A 27,555-nucleotide genomic window follows, 5' to 3' on the forward strand; every position below is an offset into this window, starting at 1 on the left:
AAAACCTTTGCATATATTTTAGTGTCAACATTCAGCAGTGCTATTGGCCGATAACTTGCGCATTGCAAGGGGTCTTTATCTTCCTTCTGTATCAATACTATATTAGCCTGTAAAGGTTCTCCCCTTATCTCCATCCCATGCCCCAAAGCATTCATATAAATCTTCATTTTAGGTATTAAAAGCTCATTATATTTTTTATAGTATTTAGCCGTATATCCATCCGGGCCCGGACTTTTCCCTCCCGCCATGCTTTTTAACGCTATTTTTATTTCCTCTGAAGATATTTCTGCCTCTAAAGAGTTCAGTTGTGTTTCTCTTAATTTCGGTAGGCCTGCATCCTCTAGATATGTCTTTCTTTTCTTGCTATTTACTATTTCCGTTTTCTTAAACGTATCCTGAGGTATGATATTACACAGCTCATTATAATACTCTTTAAATATTCTAGCAATATCCTTGGTTGAGTGTACAAATTCCCCCTTAGGGTTTCTTATTTTCTCAATATAATTTCTATTTTTCTTCTTTCTTAAAGTTCTCATTAAATACTTTCCCGGCCTATCACCCCATCTATACCTTTCACATGTTATTTTATTAAAGACTCTTCTTTTTTCCTCCTCCATTGCATTCTCTAATTCTTCTTTCTTTTTTATTATCAGCTGCATTATCTCCTTAGATCTTTCCCTTTTATGCACCTGTTCATGATCATATATTTCATTTAATAATCTATTTATCTTTTCTCTCCTTTCTTTTTTCTTTTTTGCCCCCATTGCAATGAGTAGACCTCTAATGTAAGCTTTATGTGCTTCCCACACCGTTGCAACCGACACATCTTCTGTTTCATTCTCTTCAAAAAAACATTCTATTTCCCTCTGTATTCTTTTACCAATCTCTTCATCCATGAGAAGTGCCTCATTCAACCGCCACACATATCCTTCTCTCTCCTCTCTACCCCATCTTAACCTAATTGCAACTGGGGCATGATCCGACAGGGTACTTCCTCCTATTTTTACTTCTACCACCAACTCTATCAATCGGTGTTCTACTAATATGTAATCTAGTCTAGAATAAGTCTCATGTACATGCGAAAAGAAAGTATAATCTCTCTCCTTCATGTTCCTGATTCTCCAGATGTCCACTAATTGACACTCATGTATCAGTTTCTTTAACATTCTCAAGGGCTTGTTTTCCTCCCTCCTCACACAGGAAGTAGTATCCATCCGTGGGTCCATACAGATGTTAAAGTCCCCCGCTATTATCATACATCCCCTTTTAAAATCCATCAATCTCTTCAACACTTCTCTCATAAACCTCTCCGGCTTTTTATTTGGGCTGTATATGTTTGCTATTGTACACTCTATTCCCTGTAATTTACCTCTCAAAAATAAAAACCTTCCCTCCAGATCCGTTAGTCTCTCCTCCACCTCAAACCTTACGTTCTTTGCGAAGCCTATAGCCACTCCCTTTGCTCTTTTAGTTGGTGAGTCCGCATAAAACCATGTTGGAAAATATCTAGTCCTCAATCTAACCTTTGAATCTATCTCTAAGTGTGTTTCCTGCAAAAATACCACTGAGGATTTTCTATGTTGGAGTTCTTTAAATAGCCTAAATCTCTTTCCTGGACAGCTTAACCCTTTTACATTGTAGGTTATATATTGGATTTCTTCCATCTTACTCTTTTCCTGCTAAGTCCTTCTTCCTCCTTCCCTTCCTCTTTCTTATTCCTATTGAGCATTTTTGTCCCTCTATACTTTTCTCTCCCCTTAACCCTCCCCCCCTCTCCCAGTACTCCCCTCAATCCCTTTCCTCCCCCACCCCTCCCACCTCCGCCCCCACCACCTCTCCCTCCTTCCCCCTCTTTTTAGGCCTTCGTTTTGCCTTAACATCATTTGTGGAGATATCATCCACCTTTGACTTAATCCTTAGGGCTACGCTCCTCCCATGGACAGCCTCCCCTCCCTCCGAATCCCCCCATTGACCCTCTTTTTACTTATACTTCTAAAGAAAGAAAGGGAAGCAGTTAAGCTGGAGTAACGGGGGGAAAAAGGCGCTGGATTGGGAGCAAGGAGGTTCAGAAAGAGAGAAGAAAAAAAAAACAAAAACAAAAAAAAACCTCCCCTCTTCTCTCACTTCTCCTCTCCCTCCCCACCCTTCCTCCCCCCCTCCACCCGCCTCCACTCCTCCCCTCTTTTTAATCTATTTCCCCCAGATTCTTCTTCCCAACCATTAATTTCAATTCTCTGCATTTCAAATCTATCGCAAAAGTTTCTCAAGTCCTCTGGGAACCTCAAATAGGCTGTTATTCCGTTTTTCCATCCTATTAAACACTCCGGTACTCCCCATCTATATTGCACCTTCTGTTTTTTCATCAGCTCCAGCAAAGGCCTCAGAGCTTTCCTCCTCCGGAGAGTCTCCGATGACAAGTCCGCATAAATTTGGATATCCATTTTTCCATATTTTATTACTGGTTTTCCCTTAGTTTTCCTCCAAATTCTTTCCCTTTGCTGCAGTTCATAAAATTTAACAAGTATGTCTCTCGACCTTTCCTTCTCATAGTTCCCCTGGAGTCTCCCGACTCTAGAGATTCCTTCTATATTAGTCCTTTCCATATCAGAGTTTCCCATTATAAAGTTCAGAATTTTGTAAACCTCCTCTTCCAATATTTCTCCTTTTAGACTTTCCGGTATCCCTCTTATTCTTATATTTTTCCTTCTTTCTCTATTCTCTTGGATTTCCACCTTGTACTGCAATTTTTCCTGAGCTTTTTCCATATTACTTATCTTCATCTCTAATTCGGCAATAATCTGGGTCTGATTTTTAACTTTCTGCTCCGTTTCTTCCACTCTTAGCAACAACTGCCCCAGGTCATTCCGAATTTTTACCATTTCTTGCTTTATTGTTCTCTCCAGATCTTTAAACATTTCTGTCATTTCTTTTTTATTTGGGATTTGGAGCTCTTTTCCCGTCTCTGATATTTGTTGACTACTGATATCCAAGTCCATTAATTATTTAGGGCTATTTTGCATACTTAGATCTAATTCTCCTTTGTCATTTCTACTCTGGGGCCTTTTCGGGGTCACGTTTCCCTGGGATGTGTACTTTTTAATTGTACCCGTTTGGGTCCCTTTTGGCCCGGTTCCTTTTGCACTTTTATTTTTCATTTCTTCTGTATCTTTTCTAGTTCTCTAGAGATTTGTGTTAAGAAGAAGCCGTTTATATGATTTGCAAGTCCCAGCCCTGTCCATTCACTTTTCTTTCCTACATACGTTCTTCTCTTTATTTATATTCTCTTCTCTGGGGGTCCCCCCTTTTCTCTTACGCTGATTCCCACTAACTCAATACAGATTTTATGTGTGTAGCCACAGCCAGACTCACTCACCCTCCTTGCACATTTCTTCTTGTGAGACGGCTCCAGGCTTCCTCCTCCAGATTCTTTCAGCAGGTCAGCTCCTCTCCACCTCCTCTCAGGGGGACCCTCCAGGAGTTTCTTCCACTCTCTCCTGCCTTGGACCAGGCTGTTCTTCCCTGCTAGCACCACGACAGGGGTCTGGGATAGCTGGCCATTTCAGCATTTCAGTGTCTCTCCTCCTCCCTGTCAGCCGCTGGCCGACCGCCTGGCCGGCTTCCTCGCCTCCCAGGGATGCACTGCGGCTGGTCACGTGTCCTGGCCGCGCCTCCTCGTCTCCCAGCAACCAGGCTCACTGTTCCAGCCTCTCACCGCTGCTCTCCAGCTCCCAGGCTCTCCCTCCCACGTGCCGTCGCTCCTCAAAGGGGGCCCACCAGGCCGAGGTGAGTCTCAGCTTTCTGGGGCTCCATGCATCTAGGGGGGATTTGGGGCCAAGGGGGGGGGGATCGGACGGAGGAGCCTCGTGCAAGAGCTCCTACCACGAGCTCCCCGCCGCCGCCATTGTCAGGCAAAGCGCAAACATCTTAATTCACAATTGAAATACATATGAAGAAAAAGGAAAAAAAGAGAGAGAAGCACAGCAATCCTGCACAATAAATCAGATGTATTAACCACTTGCCCTTCAGAGAATTTATCCCCCTTACTGACCAGGCCATTTTTTGTGATAGGGTGCTGCGTTACTTTAACTGACAATTGCACGGACATACAATGCTGCACGCAAATTAAATTTTCGGCCTTTTTTTCTCACAAATAGAGCTTTCTTTCGGTGGTATTTGATCGCCTGTGCATTTTTAATTTTGCGCTATAAACAAAAAAGACCAACAATTTTGAAAAAGAAACTATATTTTTGACTTTTTGCTATTAAACATGTCCAGTAAAAAAATTTTAAAAATCTAATTTCATCATAAATTTAGGCTAAAATGTATTCTGCTGCATGTCTTTGCTAAAAAAAAACCTCAATACGTGTAAATTAATTGGTTTCCGTGAAAGTTGTAGCGTTTACAAATGGAGGTATATATACTGGATTTTTTTTTTTAATAGTAATGGTGGCAATCAGCAACTTATAGCTGGACTGCGGCAAGCATTTTGTCATTGGGGGGAACTGAGTTGGTGTCACTGACATCCCCAGTGACACCAATACAGTGATCACTGCTAATAAAAAGCACTGACACTGTACTAATGAAACTGGGCAGGAAGGGGTGATCAAAGGGTTAACTGTGTGCTGTTTTACTATGTGGGCTGTGTGTGCTTTACACTGTAAGCACACTGCTTTGTATGGCTCTGCTGTGCAGATCCATACAAAGCAGTGTGCAGGAGCTGACAGGGGAGCGATCTGTATTGTTTACATATAGGTCTCTCCTCCATCGGAAATACTCAGAGATCGCCGGGTGCTGGCAAGAAGTCACCGGCTGGGACTCAGTGATTGGCAGCCAAGGCCGTGAATGGCAGCACAGGTAGGGCTTGCACGCCCCCTACCCGGAACTGCAAAAGCACGTATATATACGTGATTTTGTGCACGCGTGCCAACCTGTAGTAGTATTTCTGCTATAGGGTGGCACGGAAGCGGTTAAATATGATGAAGGAACAACAATTATTGCACTTGCATGCATCCAGAAGAAACCATCTACTGGTCATGAGATGATAGACGTTGTATACTTGAAACATAATGTAGTGTAGACACTCACTCCTCTCTAGGAGAGTGGTAGGCCAGGAAACTAGCCCCCACAAAAGTTGATACATTTTCCTGCTCATATACAGGGATACACACTTATTATACAGTACCTTCCTTGGCTTACCAGTTTCCTAGAGAGTAGTTAGTTTCATCACTGCATTGCAAGTTTAAAGTGTACAATCTTGAAACGTGTATTACAGATGTCAAGTGTACATGCTTGAAACCCCACCTGCATTCACCTTTCTTTAGTTATTTTAATTTGAGTGACCATCCCTCATTATCATAATTTTATTGAGTTAAATTATTACTTTAGCTAACAAGGGGCTTTTGAAGTATGGCTTCTAGACTTATCTGTAAGTGTATCAACACTGATTTACAGTACTGTATATCAATGACCCCTTCCACCTTTACCACCTCTTACTACGAAAATAACTGATGAGCAATTTGACAGAGTCTGCACTAAAGAAAGACGCAAGAGTGCATAAGTAAGTTATTTTTAACCTAATTTGCATACTATGTGCTTGTGTATTTTTTAGCATACTGAGACCCTCCTGCTCGCTCTTCAGTGTTTAATTCAAGGAAGAGATATATTTTTTACAGCTCCCTCATTAAGTCTGTCTAATCATGTTTTGTTTTTCAGAGTTATTTGCCTGTGTGCTCAGTTTGAAGCTGTACTTCAGCATGGCTTGAAGAGAAGCAGAGGATTAGCATTAACAGCAGCAGCAATCAAACAGGCAGCAGGATTCATAAATAAAACAGAGACAGGTAAACCACTATTATCCCCAGTCTGCATAATTATGTTTTGAGAGTTCATAAGTATGCAATCTGCATGGTTTGTTTCTAAAGTATTTTATTTAGTCAGATGACTAATGTACTCAACCAGGATTTAATTTACTTAAACTGTTTAACCCATTTTACAGTGTTGGCTAATTCTCCTCTGACAGACCCAACCGGGACAGGGGCTTTTGGTGGAGACTTCAGGCTAGCCCAGCAATGGGCAAACTACGGCCCACGGGCCGTATACGGCCCGGCGGACCTTTTAATCCGGCCCGCGGAGCGTGATACTGTTAGGATGGCTGTCAGGATGTGTGTAGGCGGGGCAGCGTGACGAACGTGAGGGGAGCTAGGCTCCTCTCACAGTCCGCCCTGAAGACCGGAACGGCGCGGGAACACGGCGAGAGGAACGTGCGGAGCAAAGGTAAGTAAATTGACACGGGGGGACTTGGCTTACTACTTGGGGAGGGAGGGATGAATTAATATGGGGGATGAATTAATATGGGGAATGAATTACTATAGGGGGGATGAATTACTATAGGGGGGATGAATTACTATATGGGGGATGAATTACTATATGGGGGATGAATTACTATGGGGGATGAATTACTATATGGGGGATGAATTACTATGGGGGAGGAACTACTATATGGGGGATGAATTACTATGGGGGAGGAATTACTATGGGGGATGAATTACTATGGGGGATGAATTACTATATGGGGGATTAATTACTATGCTTACTATGGGGGAATATTACTATACTTATTATGGATGACACATACACATCATTCATCTACTCTTGGTCCGGCCCCCGGGTCCAATATATGAACCCATTGCGACCCTCAAGTCAAAAGTTTGCCCACCCCTGGGATAGCCTCTTGGTCAGTAGTGACCATGGGCTCTGGCATCTGCGGGGGCTCTATTATCTGGGAGGTGTGTGCCTGGGGGGACCTTTGGAGTAGCTTTCCTTTGGAGTCCATGTTTCCCCAAAACACACAGAGAACTGGAGGACCCTGATACAGATCTGGGTCTCTGTGCCCAAACCAGCATAGACTGATTCAACCCCTTCCTAGACTCAGAAAATCTAAGCAGATGTTAATATAATCAGCTCAAAAACAACCCGATACTGAGGTATCTTGCTGTAATCTGTTTATTAAGGTGTGTTTACCGTTGTGTCTTGGTTCCATTGTTTATTTCAGTCACCTATTGTTTCTCTTGGCTAGTCCTCCTGGAGGTTCCTACATGGTCGATTAGTCTTATGTCAATTTTAGCTCATTACCTAATCAATGTGGGATGTTTATCCCAATGTGTAATATTTGTGTTGATTGTTCATGTGGGGGCTGCTCCTATTTCTAAAGTGTATAAAAACCATTATTTCTGTTCAATAAAGAGTTCCAGCTTGCACCTAAGCTAGTTTTGTTTAGTTCTTGTGTGCAATGCCCAGCTATAATACCTTGGTCCTGTTCCCAGCAGTGAGGACGCAGTTCTCTGATGGAAGCACTTAGGTGGGGTGCCAGGTGATCAGTCACAACCCCTAACTAATTTTTTGTTCACTGTTACAATTTTGTTACTAGGTAGGAAGTGTAGAACAGTAATCTTAATGACCTTTGGGATCCTGTTGAAGACATACAGTGAGGAACAGATGTATTTGAACACCCTGCAATTTTGCAAGTTCTCCCACTTAGCATTCATGGAGGGGTCTGAAATTCACATTGTAGGTGCATTCCCTCTCTGAGAGACAGAATTTATAAAAAAAATTCAGGAAATCACATTGTATGATTTTTAAAGAATTTATTGGTCTTGCACTGCTGAACATAGGTATTTGAACACCTGAGAAAATCAGTGATAATATTTGGTACAGAAACCTTTGTTTGCAATTACAGAGGTCAAACGTTTCCTGTAGTTCTTGACCAGGTTTGCACACACTGCAACAGGGATTTTGGTCCACTCCACACAGATCTCCTCTAGATCTGTCAGGTTTCGGGGCTGTCGCTGAGCAACACAGAGTTTCAGCTCCCTCCAAAGATGTTCTATTGGATTTAGGTCTGGAGACTGGCTAGGCCACTCCAGAACCTTGATATGCTTCTTACGGAGCCACTCATTGGTTATCCTGGCTGTGTGCTTTGGGTCGTCATGTTGGAAGACCCAGCCACGACCCATCTTCAATGCTTTGACTGAGGGAAGGAGGTTGTTGCTCAAAATCTCATAATAAATGGCCCCATTCATTCTCTCCTTAATACAGTGCAGTCGTCCTGTCCCTTTCGCAGAAAAGCACCCCCAAAGCATGATGTTACCACCCCCATGCTTCATAGTAGGGATGGTGTTCTTGGGATGCAACTCATCCTTCTTTTTCCTCCAAACACGACGAGTGAAGTTTAGACCAAAAAGTTCTACTTTGGTCTCATCTGACCACATGACTTTCTCCCATGCCTCCTCTGGATCATCCAGATGGCCATTGGCAAACTTCAGACGGACCTGAACATGTGATGACATGAGCAGGGGAACCTTCCATGCAATGCATGATTTGAAACCATGACAGTGTAGTGTTCTACCAACAGTGACCTTTGAAACTGTGGTCCCTGCTGTCTTCATCTCATTGACCAGCTCCTCCCTTGTAGTTCTGGGCTGATTCTTCACCTTCCTTATCAGTGATACCCCACGAGGTGAGATTTTGCATGAAACCCCAGTCCGAGGGAGACTGACAGTCGTCTTTAGCCTCTTCCATTTTCTAACAATTGCTCCAACAGTTGATCTATTTTCACCAAGCTGCTTGGGAATTGCCCCGTAGCCCTTTCCAGCCTTGTGGAGGTCCACAATTTTTGTCTCTGGTGTCTTTTGACAGCTCTTTGGTCTTGCCCATGGTAGTAGTTGGCGTCTGACTGACTGTGGGGTGGACAGGTGTCTTTAAAGAGCTCAGACAGGTGCTACTAAGTTAGATTAATGAGTGGAATAGAGGTGGACCTTTTAAAGGCACAGTAATAGGTCTTTGAGAGCCAGAATTCTTGATGTTTCTTAGGTGTTCAAATACTTATGTTCAGCAAATCATACAATGTGATTTCCTGAATTTTTTTTTTAATTCTGTCTCTCAGAGTGGGAATGTACCTACAATGTGAATTTCAGACCCCTCCATGATTTCTAAGTGGGAGAACTTGCAAAATTGCAGGTTGTTCAAATACTTCTGTTCCTCACTGTATGCTGGAACATAGATGTTAGGATTACCACCTGTCCTGCTAATCCTAACCTTTGGTACACGTTGTGGGCAAAAGTCTTGAGTAAGTAGGCTGGCACACTTTCACTGAAGTGGTGCAGCATCTTTGCAGTTCTCTTTGTAGAGTCTTCACATATACTTGCAGCAAAACATATCTTGTATATACAAATATATAATCAAAAAATGAAAATGAACCTCTGTACATACTAAATCATGAATTAAACAAATATCTACTTACAATTGCATGCAATAAAAAAACTTATTGTAGTTAGTCATCGGAGGGAACAGGATGCGTCAAAGTGGATATCTAGACATGAAGTCACATCAGGGAGGCATGGGCAACATCATATAATAACGTTGTAATCTATTAGAAGCAGAGTGAGTTTTGAATTCTGATACCACCAACCAAGATTGTGTTATTTAGCAAATTGCTAAACATAACAACAATATGTGGAAATGCATCTACTATGTGTACCCCCGGGACTCCACAAAGGTGCGCAACATTTGTTTCAAGGTGCCATTGAAAGGTTCGCACAAGCCATTTGTTTGTGGATAGTAAGGACTGGCCATGATGTGCGTCATCTGTATCTTCTGACAGAGAGCTTGCATCAGGTCTGGCACAAACTGGGGCGCTTGATCGCTAATGAGCATGGCCGGAAACCCCACTCTGGTAAAGATCCCCAGCAGAGCATCCGCAACCTTGTCTGCCCAGAGGGAGGAGAGAGCCACAGCTTCGGGATACCGGGTGGCATAGTCAACCACTGTCAGGATATAACGTTTGCCTGAGCTGCTAGGGATGGCTAGGGGCCCCACGATGTCTACTGCCACCCTCTTAAAGGTTCGTCAAGCACAGGCAAAGGTTGCAATGGGGCCCTGTGCACATCTCCTGCCTTGCCAACTCGCTGGCAGGTAACACAGGACCGACAGTAATCCACTACGTCTGTGAGCATGGTGGGCCAAAAGAATTTATGAACCAATCGGGCTCTGGTCTTAGTGATCCCCAGGTGCCCTGCTAGAGGAATTTCATGAGCCGCTTTCAGCAGCTGTCCCCTAAAGGGATGAGGCACGGCAAGCTGTTTCCTACCAATGTCAGCCCCCCTCCCCTCGGTGGCCAAGCCCTCCCTATACAGCCTTCTCTGTTCCCAGTAAATCGTTTGTCATTCTTTGCAGGGGGGCGATTAGCCAGACTTCTGAGCTGCTCTAGGGTCTAGTCTGTCTGCAGTACGGCCTCAAAGGTGGAACTACAGGTCCCAGCCAGCGGTCCTGTAGCAAACAATGACAGCTGCTGAGACTCAATGGAGGCAGAATCCACTGGGTCAGAACAAGGGGAGGGGTCAGGGACATCCTCCTGCTGTTCTGAGACCAGAGCCTGTGCCTCAGCCGCCCTTGCCGCACTGCGGGTGACCACTAAGATTGGTAATGCATCATCATGATCATTATCAGTATCATCATCATTATTAACAGTTATGTTTGCAACACCAATACCACCGGAGTTCATTACCTCCCCCTTCAAGGGGGTCTCCTCTCCTTCTCCAGGCGGTGGAGAATTCCATACCCCCACCCCACTCCCAACCTCTCCTTCCTCTGTCCATCTGAAGGTTGCCCAGATATTACCCCAACATCTGCACACAGTACCTTGGTATGTCCAGAGAGTTCCAGGGGGGCATCCGGGGCGTCCTTAGCAGGGGCATAGTAGGAGATAAGGGTGCCCAGATCAGCACCCAATAGGACAGCTGTGGGGATTTCATCCGAGACTCCCACCTTCCTCATCCCCCTCCTGGCACCCCAATCGATGAACACATAGGCACGGGGTATGCGGGAAAGGGTTCCCCCCATTCCGGTGAGGGTAAGGAACTTCTCTGGGATGATGTCCTTGTCCTCTATCACCTCTGGCTGGACTAAGGTGACTTCAGCTCCGGTGTCACGGAAACCAGTTATGGTCAAGTTGCCGACTATGACTGGCTGTAGGTTGGTGCTGGTTCCCCGAGGTTTACCACTGACCAACAGCACGGAGGAAGAGTTGCGGGCCGGTTGGCCCGATGATATCATCTTCTTCTGCTCAGGACACTGCGTACTGAGATGTCCAGCTTTCCTACAGGTGAAACATCTGCGGTTGTCAGTCAGGAATGGCTTGGCCCCAGGCGCTGCAGGTGCTGGGTGAGGGGGAGCTTGACTCACCAACGTAGGAGGGGCTGCTAGGGGTGATCCTTTCCAGCCATTTAGAGGAGCCTTGCGAGGGTCAGACACCCGCGTATGAACGTAGGTATCTGCCAAATCGGCTGCAGCTTTAGTAGATGCTGGCTCTCTCTCCAAGACAAACTGTCTGACGTCTGCCGGGCAGATATGCAGGAGTTGATCTCATATCATGAGATCCTCTAAAGACTCATAGGAGTCAGCTTTCAGTCCTTTTAGTCCACTGCCCAAATGTGGTGCGTAAGCGACTCGCCACATCCGTGTAAGAGTCCTCAGGTCCCTTTTGCAAGGACCTGAACCGCTTGCGGTACACTTCCAGGGTCATCTGGTACTTCCGGATGATGGCATCTTTTAAAGCTTCAAAATTGTCGTCCTGCCCTTCTGGCATTTCGACAAACTCATCCAGGGCCTTGCCTCGTAGCCCTGGTGTCAGGTACCGAGCCCGTTGAGCTGTCAATGTCACTATCTTTTTCCATCACTGGAAACTTGGCGACTGTGCCCACGGTCAGAGAGGCGTCCCTATGCTCTACGGACCCGAGGTTCTGGCTCTGTCATTGCTGCTGGAGTCTCGCCATCTCCAGCTCATGCCGACAATCAGCTTCCCTCTGTGCCACCTCTCGGTCAGCCTGGCGTTCAGCTCTGTCAGCCGCTGCTTGGTGTTCCACCACCTCTCTGTCAGCCTGGCGTTCAAGGAACCGCAGGTGTGCCCCAGGATCTGTCTCCATGATGCGTTTCAGGGCTTCCTGCATCTGAGGAGAGTCTCTGCTGGTTACAGGCACTCCGGTGTTGGCCTGCTCAGGCGGTGGTGTGACAATACCATTCAGTGATCCTCCAGTGTCAGTCTCTGTATGCCCATCCTGCGAGGCCATCTCTGAGCCACTGGGAACGTAGGTAGTGGGAACCCCGTCATGGTCAAGTTGCCCTGAGTTCTGATCTGCTCGGCTATCATGCTCCTGTAGATCCCGAATCAAATCATCACGAGTTTTGAGACCGACGTCCATTCCTCGTGAGGTACATTCAGCACTCAAATCACTTTTGCTCATTTTCTTGTATTCTGCGTCACCAGGCATAATTGCAAGCAAAGATAGAATAGGAAGCAGAAAAAGGAAGGAGCTGTTGCTATGTGTCTCTCTCTCTCTTTATATATAAAAAAAATATGCACCGCTTGTTTCTAAGGACTGTTTCCACAAAGGTTACAATCCTTCAGTGCAGAGCTAATTCCTAACTCTGCACTGAAGCTCTAATGCAACTATCCCACGAACGCTGCCAGCCAATATCTGACGATCGCGGCGTCAGACCCCTGACCTTCTCACCAAACTCTTGACTGAAGGACTAGCCAATCTGAAACCGTGATGTCACATGCGTAACAACACCACACCCAGCTGCACCCTGCACAACGATTTTCTAGCTAATGGACCACCAATTGATGTACCAGCAGCCTGAATGCGATTGTTACTGGGTCAGGTTAATTACACAATTAACCCTTCACACTGCCACCACCTCCTTTTTGTACAGAGAAAGAGGAAACTCGGCAATCTCAGCAATAACACTATAATGGTTGAGATAATCGTCTGTATAGCACGGTCACCACAGACAGGTTATACAGAGGGCTAAGCAAACACAGTAGCGCTCTTTTAGAGGCAGGAATTCATAAGTTGCAATAAAGAGCTATAGAAACAGTTCAACACTTTCAGAAGGAAAGATTTATTACTAAAAGGTCAAAAGGGTGCAAAAAAAATATTTACAGAAAAAAGATGTAACCAATAAATATATATATATATATATACACACAGAAAACAATAGCACAGCAAACAGATAAGACATTAGAGGGTTAAAGTACTTGCCAAAGTCCTGGGTTAAGCAGATCGAGTTTCTGAGCAAAAGGGCACGGTCTCCCAAGGTGGTTCTGATGTTAAAAGGGAGAATTCTTCATCTTCCACTCTTAGGCCTGACAACCTATTTTGTGTCCCCCAGCAGGGGGTGTCTCTAAAGCCAAGGACCAATGCCTCATTTAGGGAGGGATGGTCTGGGCAGATACCCAAACTAGAGCCAAAATCTCTCATAGTTCATATTTTGGCTCATAACTTTTCCTATACACAAGTGACATTCCACCCGCGGATAGATTACTATGCAGACGCATCTGAGGAACGGTTAGATATGAAATATGCAATACATACTCAAAGGGTTCCAGAGATGTAATTTTCTGCTTTTCTAGGTATTCCAGTCAGGGAGTGTGACCTATCAAACTGTTTGTCTTCTCGTGGCCAATCGGACGATATACCTGGTTTTTATGTAAGTCTCTCATATTCCAAGATATGAGACATAGGGGAAAAATGGATTTTAAAAGTGTTATCTAGTCTCTACTCCTCTGGAATGTGTTTAAACTCAGGGGAAGGCTTGGGTTATCTTTTTACGAGGTGCCAGATTACTCAGCTTCCCAGACCTCCCGGTACCCTGCTTAAAGATGGTTTAAAGGTCTGAGCTCCCTGCTGTGGCCTGACCAGCCTATGACACTTCCAACACACACACAACCAGATGTCACTGTGACTCTCAGAGAGGGAGAATGAGGGGGAATATGTTTGCACAAGATGGTTGACCCTTTGCCAAGATGGAGGTTGGAGCCAAAATGGTTGAACCACGTCCATCTCTGTGTGTACGCTTGGTACACTGACCCCTTTACACTGCTCTACATACTACTGACCCCTGTACACTGCTGTACATACCACTGTCCTCTGTATACTGCTCTACATACTACTGACCCCTGTACCCTGGTACATGGATGAATATTGTGGTATAAAGGACAGGTATATGGATGAATAGGATGGTATATAAGAGAGGAAAATGGGTGCAGTTTCTTAACACCATAGATCTGAAAGTAGATATATAATTGCTTAAAGTCAAATTGCAGAATTGAATCTGCACTTGTGAGGTATAAGCTACCTTATTTCCCAGATAGAAATTTTGAAGATTGATTGTTTTACAATTCTTATGACTACATTGCACAAGAGAAACACCCCTCCCTATCTGGTTAATTTTTTTAATGGTGGTAATAGCTTAGTGTTGTCATTTTGGTCTATTATGCCAACGCAGACACTCTGCACTATTAATCCTTTTTGGTATGGGAGGAAGGTTCATCATTGCCCCCTCATTCTGCACAGGACGTTCCCTATTTAAGTAATCGCAAACTCTATTTAACCATACACTCTTTAAGCCAAACCCAATAAGTCAAACCACACTAACTTTCCCAGCCTATATTTTGTAGAACCACGCCCATGAGAAATGAATGCCACACCTCTAATTTAAGTAATGCTCCACCTACTGTGGCTTTCTGGACACACAAAACAAAGATGTCCCTAAAAACATTTTTGAAATGTTGGCAACTATGCACCATCTTGGATTTGGCACCAAGTGTCCCTTCCTGATTATTTGCCAACTCCCCAGTGCACATGTGCAAAATTTGCTGGCTGGTTTTGACTAGTTCAGTAGCTTTCTGGGATGTATGACATTATCCCAGGTACCTGGGGCGGGTTCAAGCATGTTGTCATCTTCTGCTTGGTGAGGAATAAGGCAGTGGAAGAAAGTACATGCTGAAAATAACTGCCTCCAAAAAATGTTTCCAAATGTGTCACAGGGAGGGTTAGAAGAATGCTATGAGGAAATTATGAGTGAAAGTCTGTTTTAATAACTGTGGGGGCATAATTATTATGTTATGTGCGAAATGTTACTTTTTAAGACTTACTGTAATCTCTCCCTGACCTTTTCTATATATTTACCTCCTTATGTTTCTCAAATACCTCGTAATTTTTCATCTCCCCATAACCTACCTTTATAAATCTTTGTTTTAATATCTCACATCCATCTCAAACTACAAAATTGTCTGTTTTCCACATAGTTAATCCATCTAGGATTGTGTCCACTAGAGGCTTATAAATAGGTATTGGTTTGAAATTAATTTTTTTGCATTTCCCCATTTTATTTGTGTCTCAGATCATGGTGCCTCTGTATCTATTACATGCTCGGTTTCCAATGGTTTTTTGCTGCAATGTTTGATGATCTCTTTTAACTTGTCATCTCCTCCTTTCCAGATAATTATTTTGATCCAAATGTGAATTCTTTGCAGTTGCCTATGAACAAGTTGGCATAGCTTGTGGTGAACCTGGGACCCATAGTTGTTCCCCTTTTTTGAGTGATTCATATAGAATGATCTATTTATGTGTGAGGTGGCATCAGATTGCCATAGTTCACACCTCTTTACATCAGCTGCCAAAGGCTGCCTTGCGGAACGTGTCCAAGATGGTGAGGAAAACAGATGTCTAATCATGTATCTCTGCTGCCTGGCCTTTCCTCTGTTATTTTGTGGGGTGCAGGGGACCCACCACTATGCCTGCTTCCCCTGGGTGCCATTTTCCAGCTTCTCAATTTAAGGATCAGGACCTGGTGCTTAAGGAAGCTTAGCAATATAGTTACTTAGAAGGGTTGAAAAAAAACTCTAGTCCATTTAGTCAACCAACAAGACAAAGGTATTGAAAGCACCCATATACACAATCCTATACCCACAGTTGATCCAGAGGAAGGCAAAAAAAACCAAAAAAGCATGATCCAGTTTCCTCCAGTGGGAAAATTGTTTTCTGACCCCCGGAGTTGGCAAGAACTAGCTCTTGAGGGGGTCTATTCTACATTTTCACAGCTCCATTGTGTAGAAGACTTTCCATATGTGGAAGTTAAATCTTTTTTCCTCTAGACGTAAAGCATGCCCCCTTGTTCTCTGTAAAAACGGAATAACTCTACACGTTAATCTCCTCTGCTCAAGAGATCAACTTAGCTATTCTTTCCTCATAGTTGAGCTCCTCCATTCCTCTTATCAATTTGGTTGCCCTTCTCTTCAGTTTCTCCAGTTCTCAGATATCCTTTTTGTGAACTGGTGCCCAAAACTGAAATGCACATTCCAGTTGCAATGTTACTAATTTTTTGTACAGGGGCAAAATGATGATTCTCTCTCTCTGAAGTGTATACCTCTTTTAATACAACAGAGGAATTTGTTAGCTTTAGAAACTGCAGTTTGGCATAAATAGTAATAAAAAAAAGTTATGTTCTTTCACTGCAGCTTGGTGTCATCTGCAAACACTGAAATGGTACTTTTAATCCCAAACCTATATCATTTAAAAATATGTAAAAAAGTTAAGGTCCCAACACTGAACCTTGGAGTATACCACTAATAACCTTAGACCATTCAAAGTATGAATCATTTATCACTACTCTCTGAATATGGTCTTTTAGCCAGTTTTCTACCCATTTACAAACTGAAGTTTTTGAGCCTGTGGACTTTAACTTACACATTAGCCGTGTGTGGGGAAGTATACTGTATCCACAGCTACTCCTTTATCTAAGTTTTTGCTTACGCCCTCATTAAAAGATATCAGATTTGCTTGACAACTTTGGTTTCTCATAAATCCATGCTGACTATTGTTTAAAAGATATTTTTCAAAAACTCATCTATGTGGTCTTTTATTAAACTCTACAGTATGTTCCCAACTGTAGAAGTTAAAATAACTGTTTTGTAGTTAGTTGGTAAAGACTTTGATCCCTTTTTAACCGCCTGCTGCCCACCGTATTGGGAAATGACAGATGGGCGAGAGCTCTCTTGTTCTGGGAAGACATCCTATGACGTCCTCCCACTCTAGCTACGCATGCATGCCTCCAGGGGCGCACGGTGTTGTGATTGGTGGTGCGCCATGTCCCTAGGACACAGCAAAGCACCGACTGCAGTAAAGAGCCAATAACATAGGCTCTTTATCATGTTATCAGCTGTGTCCAATCACAGCTAATCACATGTAAACAAGAAATGCTAGCTATCAGCAGTCCTCTCCTCACGCTGACCGCACATGAAAAGAGGAGAGCCGATAAGTGGCAGTTCTCAGAGGGGACATCTACACTGATATTCAGGGCACTGATCATCAGTGCCCTGATTTTCCTCATCAGTGCAGTCTAATAGTAGCCATCAGTGCCAATCAATGATGCCTGTTAGTGCCCATCAGTAAATGCCTATCAGTTCCACCTATCAGTACCATCGATCAGTATCACCTCATCAGCGCACTTCAATGAAAAGAAAAAATACTTATTTCCAAAATTTTATAACAGAAATTAAGAAAGCCTTTTTTTTTCCCCCCAAATTTTCGGTCTTTTTGCGTTTAGCAAAAAAGAAGAAACACAGTGGTGATTACCACCAAAACAAAGTTTTATGTCTCAAAAAAATGATAAAAATTTTGTTTGGATACAATGTTGGATGACCGTGCAATAGTCATTCAAAGTGTGACAGCTCTGAAAGATGAAAATTGGCCTGGGCAGGAAGGGGGTGAAAGTGCCCAGTAGGCAAATGGTTAAATATAGGCACCACATTTGTCTTACGCCAATCTTTAAAGAGTCTCTGAAATTTAGAAACAATGACTTAGATATACCAGAGCTCAACTCTTTCAGGATACTTGGGTGTAAGCTGTCTGGTCCAGGGGCTGTATTCACATTTATTTTGTCTAAATGTCTCTGGACTATGTCAGTTGTGAGTCATTGTGGATCATATGGGTCTATGCCAATACTATCAACATTAAAGACTTCATTGAGCGCCTTAGTATGCACAGAGCTAAAGAATGTATTTTTTACATTGGCCTTCTCTTTGTCTCCAGTCACCCACTCTAGATTTTTTTTTGTTAAATGCCTACATGCTCAGACATAACCTTTTTACCGTTAATATTATTGAAGATTTTTGGGGGGTTTGTCCTACCCTCAATTTTAGCAGCCTTAAGTTCCTTTTTTACTGTTATATTCTTTGTAACTTTTAAGTGAGGATAGTGTTTTATATTTTTGAATACTTTTTTTTTTTTTTAACATTCATTATTTAGTTTTCAAAAGACAAACAAGAATGTAGGCATGTCCTTACAACCAATCAGTGGACAATTCCAGAATGAACATGAAGATATCCAGTGGTAGTAAATCTCTTGGGAGAATCACCCACTCGTTTCCAAGCAGCCTAACAAGCTAGCAAACCCATACCTTGTCTAAACCATTTTGTAACTAAGACAAAACACCCTACAGCCAGCCTCAGATGGAGCTACCATTGTGAAAAAGGAAAGAAAACAAAAAAAAGGAGGGGGAGGGGAAGGGTTTTGGGCATGAGTGCGAGGGTGTGTGAAAGGGAATCGCCCTCTTCCTCAGCCAGAGCCCCGCCACTACTACTTCTCTGTGAAAATGAAAAATGTCTAGTAAAACCGATTAAATTGATCATCCTTTCCTTGTAGTGATGCAGGCGGTAAGTTTTTTTTTTTTTTTTTTTTTCTTTTTTTTATTGTCCTGTACCTGACACTAGAAACTTTCCAGCTGTTTGCATTCCCAGAAAATATGAACAATGGTACCCTCTTCTTCCCCACAGCGCCAACATAAATTTGAGGTGTCCAGGTAAACTTTTCGCAGTAGCGTGGGAACCCATACCAGCAGGTGAATACCCCAACTCCTGGTATTTGCATGTGACTGACAAATAATGAACAAAGTACATCACATGCTTTCTCTGTTTTGGGGTCAAAGTTCTACCCAGGTATCTTTCCCATTTTAATAGAAATGGGGAGACAAAAGACTCAGCTAGTTTGAGTAATAGTTTGTAGACAGTGAAGACTATGTGAGCCAAAGGACCTGATTCCATGTATAAGTTTTTGAGTGGAGTAGTTGGAAGGGAGGAGATCCCGCTTTGAAATATACCAGTCAGATGATGAGTCAGTTGTTGGAGTCACCTTGTATCTAACGGTGTGTCAGGGCTCCTGGGTATGACCAGAGGTATGTGACTGACGCAGGGAAACGCAGGCTTCAGATAAGTTATAAACAATATAATTTATTAAAGACTAACAATACAAACATAAACGCAGTGCAATACTAAAACATAACACAGTGCAAACGAACCAAACCAAACCACCCACAGATAACAGTACATACAATGCAAGCGTCGTCAGGCAGGCCGGGTCAATAACAATCGGGCAGGTAGGTACAGGGGGAGCAAGCGGAGAATGGTCAGGGTCACAAGCCAGGTTCAGCAGGTAGCGGGCAGCGTGGTACAGAGGGTCAGGCAGAGGGATGGTCAGGAACGAGCCGGGGTCAGAGCATAAGAGGGTCAGCGTAATCAGAACAGGCAGAGTTTGGCAACAAGGAAAGGTACTAGCAGGAACACAGGAACAGGAACAAGAATGCAGGATTACAAGATACAGGGTCCAGGAAAAACACACACACCAAGGCAAAGACTGCAGGTCTGGCCATCACTTAAATACACCTGCATAAGCAGTTTCAGGTGTTTGGCTGGCTGCAGGGTTGAGTCTCTGATTGCTGGGAGCACCCGCTGGCCAGCCCTGGTACTGCAGCCCACAAGGCAGGTGAGTCCCACCATTACTGGCAAGTCCATTCCTAACAGTACCCCCCCTCAAGGAGTGGCCTCAGGATGCTCCAAACAGTCCTAGCTGGGCAAAATGTTCCACCACCCGGGTCTGGTAACTGGCGGGATATCAAAGACTGGCACATCGGGCAGGACTCCGGGCAGCGGCACACCGGGCTGGACTCCGGGCAGCGGCACACCGGGCAGAGGCACATCGAGCAGGACTCCGGGCAGAGGCACATCGGGCAGGACTCCGGGCAGAGGCACATTGGGCAGGACTCCGGGCAGCGGCACATCGGGCAGGACTCCGGGCAGCGGCACATCGGGCAGGACTCCGGGCAGCGGCACATCGGGCAGGACTCCGGGCAGCGGCACATCGGGCAGCGGCACATCGGGCAGGACTCCGGGCAGCGGCACATCGGGCAGGACTCTGGGCAGCGGCACATCGAGCAGGACTCCGGGCAGGACTCCGGGCAGAGGCACATCGGGCTGGACTCCGGGCAGAGGCACATCGGGCTGGACTCCGGGCAGAGGCACATCGGATCACCAGGCGAAGCAGCAGGCACCGGGCCACCAGGCGGAGCAGCAGGCACCGAGCCACCAGGCGGAGCAGCAGGCACCGGGCCACCAGGCGGAGCGACAGGCACCGGGCCCCCAGGCGGGGTGACAGGCACCGGGCCCCCAGGCGGGGCGACAGGCACTGGGCCCCCAGGCGGGGCGACAGGCATCGGGCCCCCAGGCGGGGCGACGGGCCTCGGGCCCCCAGGCTGAGCGGCGGGCGCCGGACCCCGAGGCGGAGCGACAGGTTTCGGGCCCCCAGGCGGAGCGGCGGGCGCCGGACCCTCAGGCGGAGCGACAGGTCTCGGGCCCCCTGGCAGAGCGGCGGGGGCCGGACCCCCAGGCAGAGCGACAGCCACCGAGTCACCAGGCACGACAGTGGGCTCCGAGTCAACTGGCATGACCGCGGGCACTGGGTCAGACATTGGATCGTCTGGCTGGATAGCGGGCATCGGGTCACCAGGCATCAGGTCATTTGGCTGAACAGCGGGCACCGCGTCATCTGGCAAGGCAGTGGGCACCAAGTCACCAGGCACGACAGTGGGCTCTGAGTCAATTGGCACGACAGCGGGCACCGGGTCATCAGGTACCGGATCGTCTGGCTCGACAGCAGGCACCGGGTCATCTGGCGCTGGATCGTCTGGCTCGACAGCGGGCATCGGATCACCAGGCATGACCGCGGGCACTGGGTCATCAGGCATTGGATTGTCTGGCTCGATAGCGGGCATCGGGTCACCAGGTATGACAGCGGGCACTGGGTCACCAGGCATCAGGTCATTTGGCTCGCCAGCGGGCACCGCGTCATCTGGCAAGGCAGTGGGCACCGAGTCACTAGGCACGACAGCGGGCTCTGAGTCAATTGGCACGACAGCGGGCACCGGGTCATCAGGTACCGGATCGTCTGGCTCGACAGCAGGCACCGGGTCTTCTGGCGCTGGATCGTCTGCCTCGACAGCGGGCATCGGGTCACCAGGCATGACAGCGGGCACTGGGTCATCAGGCATTGGATCGTCTGGCTCGACAGCGGGCATTGGGTCACCAGGTATGACAGCGGGCACCGGGTCATCAGGTACCGGATCGTCTGGATCAACAGCGGGCATCGAGTCAACTGGCCTAATAGGATCATCAGGCTGGAACAGTTCATCAGGCTGGGTAGAAACATCATGCTGGGTAGAGGCATCAGGCTGAATAGAGGCATCAGGCTGAATAGTGGCATCAGGCTGAATAGAGGCATCAGGCTGAATAGAGGCATCAGGCTGAATAGCGGCATCAGGCTGAATAGCGGCATCAGGCCGGGTAGAGGCATCAGGCTGAATGGAGGCATCAGGCTGGGTACAGACATCAGGCTGGGTACAGACATCAGGTTGAAGTGCGGGTGCCGAGGCACCAGGCTGAACCACGGAAGGCCGGTTCTCAGACGGCAGGCTGACCGGTTTGGATACTGGCAGGATGGTACTGGTTGGAAAGAATTTTCGCTTTTTTCTGGTTTTAACTACTGGAGCACTGCAAGTAAACGCAGGTCTCTGTCATCAAAAGCCAGCAGCGACAAATATACAACCTCATCAAGATCCATCTTTCCCAGCAACAAGCCAAGATGGCTTCCCTGTGCAGCCACTTCTGGTCAGGATTGGCCTTGGTGTAATGTCAGGGCTCCCGGGTATTACCAGAGGTATGTGACTGACGCAGGGAAACGCAGACTTCAGATATGTTATAAACAATATAATTTATTAACACTAACAATACAAACATAAACGCAGTGCAATACTAAAACATAACACCCACAGATAACAGTACATACAATGCAAGCGTCGTCAGGCGGGCCGGGTCAATAACAATCGGGCAGGTAGGTACAGGGGGAGCAAGCGGAGAATGGTCGGGGTCACAAGCCAGGTTTAGCGGGCAGCGTGGTACAGAGGGTCAGGCAGAGGGATGGTCAGGAACGAGCCGGGGTCAGAGCAGGAGAGGGTCAGCGTAATCAGAACAGGCAGAGTTTGGCAACAAGGAAAGGTACTAGCAGGAACACAGGAACAGGAACAAGAATGCAGGATTACAAGATACAGGGCCCAGGAAAAACACACACACCAAGGCAAAGACTGCAGGTCTGGCCATCACTTAAATACACCTGCATAAGCAGTTTCAGGTGTTTGGCTGGCTGCAGGGTTGAGTCTCTGATTGCTGGGAGCACCCGCTGGCCAGCCCTGGTACTGCAGCCCACAAGGCAGGTGAGTCCCACCATTACTGGCAAGTCCATTCCTAACACATTGTCTCCCAAAAACCTTGAATCTTTGGGCACTCCCACCATATGTGATACAACGTACCTGTCTTTCCACACCCCCGCCAACACTCTAGTGTATTTTCTCCACTCATCTTATTTTCAATGTTCGGTGCAATGTGCCATCTTGTTAAAGACTTATAGTTTACCTCCACCTCTCTCATGCTTACATTCTCATGTGTTAGTCTATTTATTTTTCTCTGTTTGTCTTCATCTATCTCTATTCCCAAATCCCTTTCCCATTTTACTATGTATATTGGCTTTGTGTGTGTGTGAGAATCTTATAAACTTTTGCCGTGCCCTGTTTCCCATCTCCACGTGGTTCCAACAACCTCTCAAACAAATTCCAATCCTTTCTCAATCTCAAAGGTTTCGGAAGACTCCCGACAAAATATTTTAATTGGTGATATCTCCACTCGTCTATCTTAATAAAAAGAGACCTTTTGTCCTTTTTCAACTCCTCAAGTGTTCTCAATTCTTGCCCTTCCATAATATCCCTCAGTTGAATATCCTCCTTTTTAAACCATTTTCCTGTGCTCTCCTCCCTACCTGGAGGGAAATACTCCGTGTTCTTCAGTGACATTAATTGTGAATTAAAATCCCATTTCATAAACTTGTGCAGTTTATCCCAAACCTTTAAAACATTTAATGTATAAACACTCGTGGTATCTTTTAATCCTCTATATTGTGCTGGTACCCATATGATTTTACTCAAGTTAACTCCGCTTAATTCCGCTTAATTCATTTTCAATCTTGACCCACCTTTTCCCCTCTGGATTGTATGTCCAGTCATAAATTCTTGCTAGAACTACTGCTCTATAATACCTTTTAAAATCTGGCACTCCCAATCCTCCCTTCTCTTTATTTCTACTCAACAAATCATAAGATATTCTAGGTTTTTTATTTTTCCATATGTATCTTGTTATCATCTTTTTAATTACCTTAAAAAAAACCTCCGGAAGTTTAATTGGGATCATCTGGAATTTATATAGGTGTCAGGAATGGACTCAGCACTGGTGGTGGGACTCACCTGCTGTGTGGGCTGCAGTACCAGAGCTGACCAGCGGGTGCTCTCAGCAGCCAGAAGCTCACACCTGCAATCAGCCAAACCTGGGACTGATTGCAGAAGGTGTATTTAAGGCATGACCAGGCCTGTGATCTGGGCCTTGGTGTGATGTCAGGAATCTAGGAATGACCAGAAAGGTGTGGACTGACACAGGGAAACGCAGGTTTCAGGTATAGTATAATAATACAGTTTATTATTAGCCACCCAGATATATATATATATATATATATATATATATAAACGCACAGTGAACAAACCAACCTTCCACTAATCTTAGTAGGTGCAGGAACACAGGCGTAGTCAGGGCTGGAGAGGTGGAATGGTCAGGCCGGCCGTAGGGTTCTGTAACGACTGCCTGGTGGTACCTCTAGCGGTCCTCAGGGCAGGATTCCCCAGGGCGCGGAGTCTAAGTCACAGTCTGCTTATTCACCAGGGCCCCTGATGGTGGGGATGGACTTGGAGCAGACAGGAACCAGGTCGCGGCCCCTGAGTACACCTGCTAGTGGTAGAGGGATCCGCCAGAGGTATGTGCAGGTAGAAAGCCTGATGTGAAGAGGCAGAAGGTGTGAGCAGGGACGGCTGGATCCGTGCAGGATGGATGGATGGCAGAGTAGTTAGCGTGGTCAGACGGGCCAGGTCAGCAACGTGCGGGCAGCAAGGTACCAAAGGAGCAGGCAGAGAATGGTCAGGGTCAAAGTTGGGTTCAGTAACTCACGGGCAGCGCGGTACAAAGGATCAGGCAGAGAATGGTCAGGGTCACAAGCCGAGTTCAACAGGAGACGATCAGCAGAGGTCAGGATCAAGCAGGGTCAGCAACGAGGCAGGAACACAAGATACCAGGTACAGGGGCTCATGGGAAAACATACACCAAGGGCCAGATCACAGGCCTGGTCATGCCTTAAATACACCTTCTGCAATCAGCCCCAGGTTTGGCTGATTGCAGGTGTGAGCTTCTGGCTGCTGAGAGCACCCGCTGGTCAGCTCTGGTACTGCAGCCAACACGGCAGGTGAGTCCCACCACCAGTGCTGAGTCCATTCCTGACAATATTTTTTTAGGTACAATTACCATTTTTATCAGATTTATGCGCCCTAACCAAGATGGGTTACCTCCTCCCAATTTCTTTAGTTGCTCCTTAATCTCATTTAAAAGTGGGATATAGTTTAATTTATACAAATTTGTATATGGAGCAGTGAGTTTAACCCCCAAATATTTTATCTCTCTATCTTTCCATATAAAAGGGAATTCTTTTTGTATCTTTTCTTTTTCACTATTTGGAAGGTTTACATTTAAGATTTCAGTTTTTTTTCAAATTTAATAATTCCCCATAATCCTTTAAGCTCTTCATTAGATTTGGGAGTGTTATCCTAGGATTTCCCACATAGAACAACAGGTCGTCTGCAAAGGCTGCCACTTTATGTTCAATTCCTCCTATCTGTATTCCTTTTATGTCCATATTTTTCCTAATTGTTGCCAGTAAAGGTTCCAATGACAGTACATACAACAGTGGGGATAGTGGGCATCCCTGTCTTGTTTTATTTGACATCCCAATAGGTTCCGGCCTCTCTCCGTTAACCAAAATAACCGCAGAGGACTCTCTATACAATTTTCTTATCCACTCTCTCATTCTAACTCCCAGTCCTAGAGTCTCCAGAGTGTCCATCATGAAGCTCCAATCTACTCTGTCGAATGCCTTTTCAGCATCGATTGAAAGTACCACCGCCGGAGTTTTCCCTTTCCCAGCTTTCTGGATAAGCAACAAAGTTCTCAACCCATTGTCTCTGCCTTCCCTCACTGGTACAAATCCCACCTGTTCTTCCTGGATCCATTCTGGCATTAAATCTTTTTTTTTTTTTTTTTTTAATTTAAATGTTTATTGATTTTCAAAATATTAGGAAATTTAAAATCCACAATATAAATTCTCTACATTCATATAACAACAATATCTAATTTAAACATTCATTTCCCATATTTTCCTTATTTCTCCCAACCCCCCCACTAGCAAATCCAAAGTCACCACCGCTCCCCAACCTCCCACCCCACCCTACATCTACCACTCTTTGGCAAGAGAAAAAGAGGCTCTAAATCGTGCTCTCACCATAAGGGGGCAGGAAAAAGAGAGGCCTTATTCTCGTCCATTCACCCTTGATCTAAACTCTTCCCATTTTTTCCATTTCGCCTGATATATCCCCATACCATCTTCCTGGGTATAAAACAGTTTCTCTAATCTCACAATATAGTCCATTCTAACTATCCAGTCTTGTTTTTTTGGAGCTTCTACTTGACGCCAAAATTTTGGAATCAATCCCTTGGCTGCATTTAGAAAATACCATGTTCCTGATTCTTTATATTCATTTACTGTTATTTCTGTATTATGTAAAAGGCAGGTTCCAGAGTCCAGACTAATATCAATTTCCGTAATCTTTCTAATTTGGTGTACCACTTCTCTCCAGAATATTTGTATCTTTGGACATTCCCACCATATGTGATAAAACGTGCCCATCTCTTTACACCCCCGCCAGCAAAAAGGTGACTTCTCCCCACTCTTATGTTCTATACTCGGTGTGATATATCCTCTTGTCAAACATTTAAAATTAATTTCCACCTCCCGTGAGGTTATATTCTCGTGAACCAACCTAAATATTCTTTTTTGTTTAACCTCATCTATCTCCACACCCAAATCTCTTTCCCATTTTCTATATACATTAGTTTTTTTCCACCTATATCTAACTCAGTGAGAATTTTATATATCCTTGCCATACCGTGTTTCCCATCACCTCGTGATCCCAACAACTTCTCAAACAAGTTCCAATCTATACTCGCTCTCAAAGGCTTAGGCAATTTCCCCACAAAACATTTTAATTGATTATATCTCCAACCATCTATCCTAGTGAAAATCTTTCCCTCTTCCTTTTCCAAATCTTTAAGTGTTCTCAGTTCTACTCCTTTCATTATATCTCTCAATTGGGCACTCTCATTCATGATCCATTTTCCTGAAACCTCCTCCCTACCTGGTGGGAAGAACCCTGAATTTTTCAATGGCATCAGTAATGAATTAGATTCCCACTTTAACTGTCTGTGCATTTTATCCCACACTCTTAACACATTGAAAGTATACACACTTGTGCTTTCTTTTAATCCTCTATACTCTGTAGGCACCCATATACTCCTACTTAAATCATTACCACTAACTGAATTTTCCACTGTGACCCAACTTTTCCCTTTTGCATTATATGTCCAATTAAATATTCTAGCCAAAATAACTGCATTATAATATCTCTTAAAATCAGGGACTCACAATCCGCTATTCTCTTTATTTCTAGTTATCACTTCATAAGATACTCTAGGTTTTTTATTTCTCCAAATGAATCTTGTCATCATCTTTTTCAGTATCTTAAAATATACCTCAGGAAGCTTAATAGGGACCATTTGAAATTTATATAGAATTTTGGGAACTACAACAATTTTTATCAAATTTATACGTCCCAACCAGGACCGATTTCCTCCCCCTAATCTCTTTAATTCCTCTCTAATTGTGTTTAACATTACTTTATAATTTGCTTTATTCAAGTTTTTATAGGCCGAAGTGAGTTTCACCCCGAAGTACTTCAATTCTCTCTCTCTCCACACAAAGGGAAACTCCCCTTGTATCCCCCTTTTTTCTTTATTTGGAAGGTTTATATTTAATATTTCTGTTTTAGACGGGTTAATTTTTAAGTTTGACATGTCTCCATATTCCTTCAAAGCTCTCATTAAGTTAGGGAGCGTTCCTACATAAAACAATAAATCATTTGCAAATGCGGCAACCTTGTGTTCTATATTTCCCACCCATATTCCTTTTATGTCTACATTTTTCCTTATTGTTGCTAGTAATGATTCCAAGGATAGAACATATAACAATGGGGACAGTGGGCAGCCCTGTCTTGTTCCGTTTGTCATCTCAAAAGATTCCGATAGCTCCCCATTTACCATTACCACTGTAGAGGGGTTCTTATATAACTTTCCTA

General features: G+C 44.9%; 1 protein-coding gene across 2 annotated transcripts in view; it reads left to right on the top strand.

The window, feature by feature from the left end:
- The window catches only part of SNX29 (sorting nexin 29), a 1,801,773-nt gene that overhangs the window by 256,027 nt on the left and 1,518,191 nt on the right, over positions 1–27,555 (top strand). For both annotated transcript variants that reach the window (XM_089669411.1, XM_089669412.1), the window contains exon 4: positions 5,713–5,837. In XM_089669411.1, coding sequence (XP_089525537.1) covers positions 5,713–5,837 — 125 coding nt within the window. The remainder of the gene's footprint in view (positions 1–5,712; positions 5,838–27,555) is intronic.

The sequence above is a fragment of the Staurois parvus genome, unplaced genomic scaffold, assembly GCF_062004578.1.
Source record: "Staurois parvus isolate SC_StPar_1 unplaced genomic scaffold, SC_StPar_1.0 ptg000075l, whole genome shotgun sequence".
Taxonomy (NCBI): Eukaryota; Metazoa; Chordata; class Amphibia; order Anura; family Ranidae; genus Staurois; species Staurois parvus.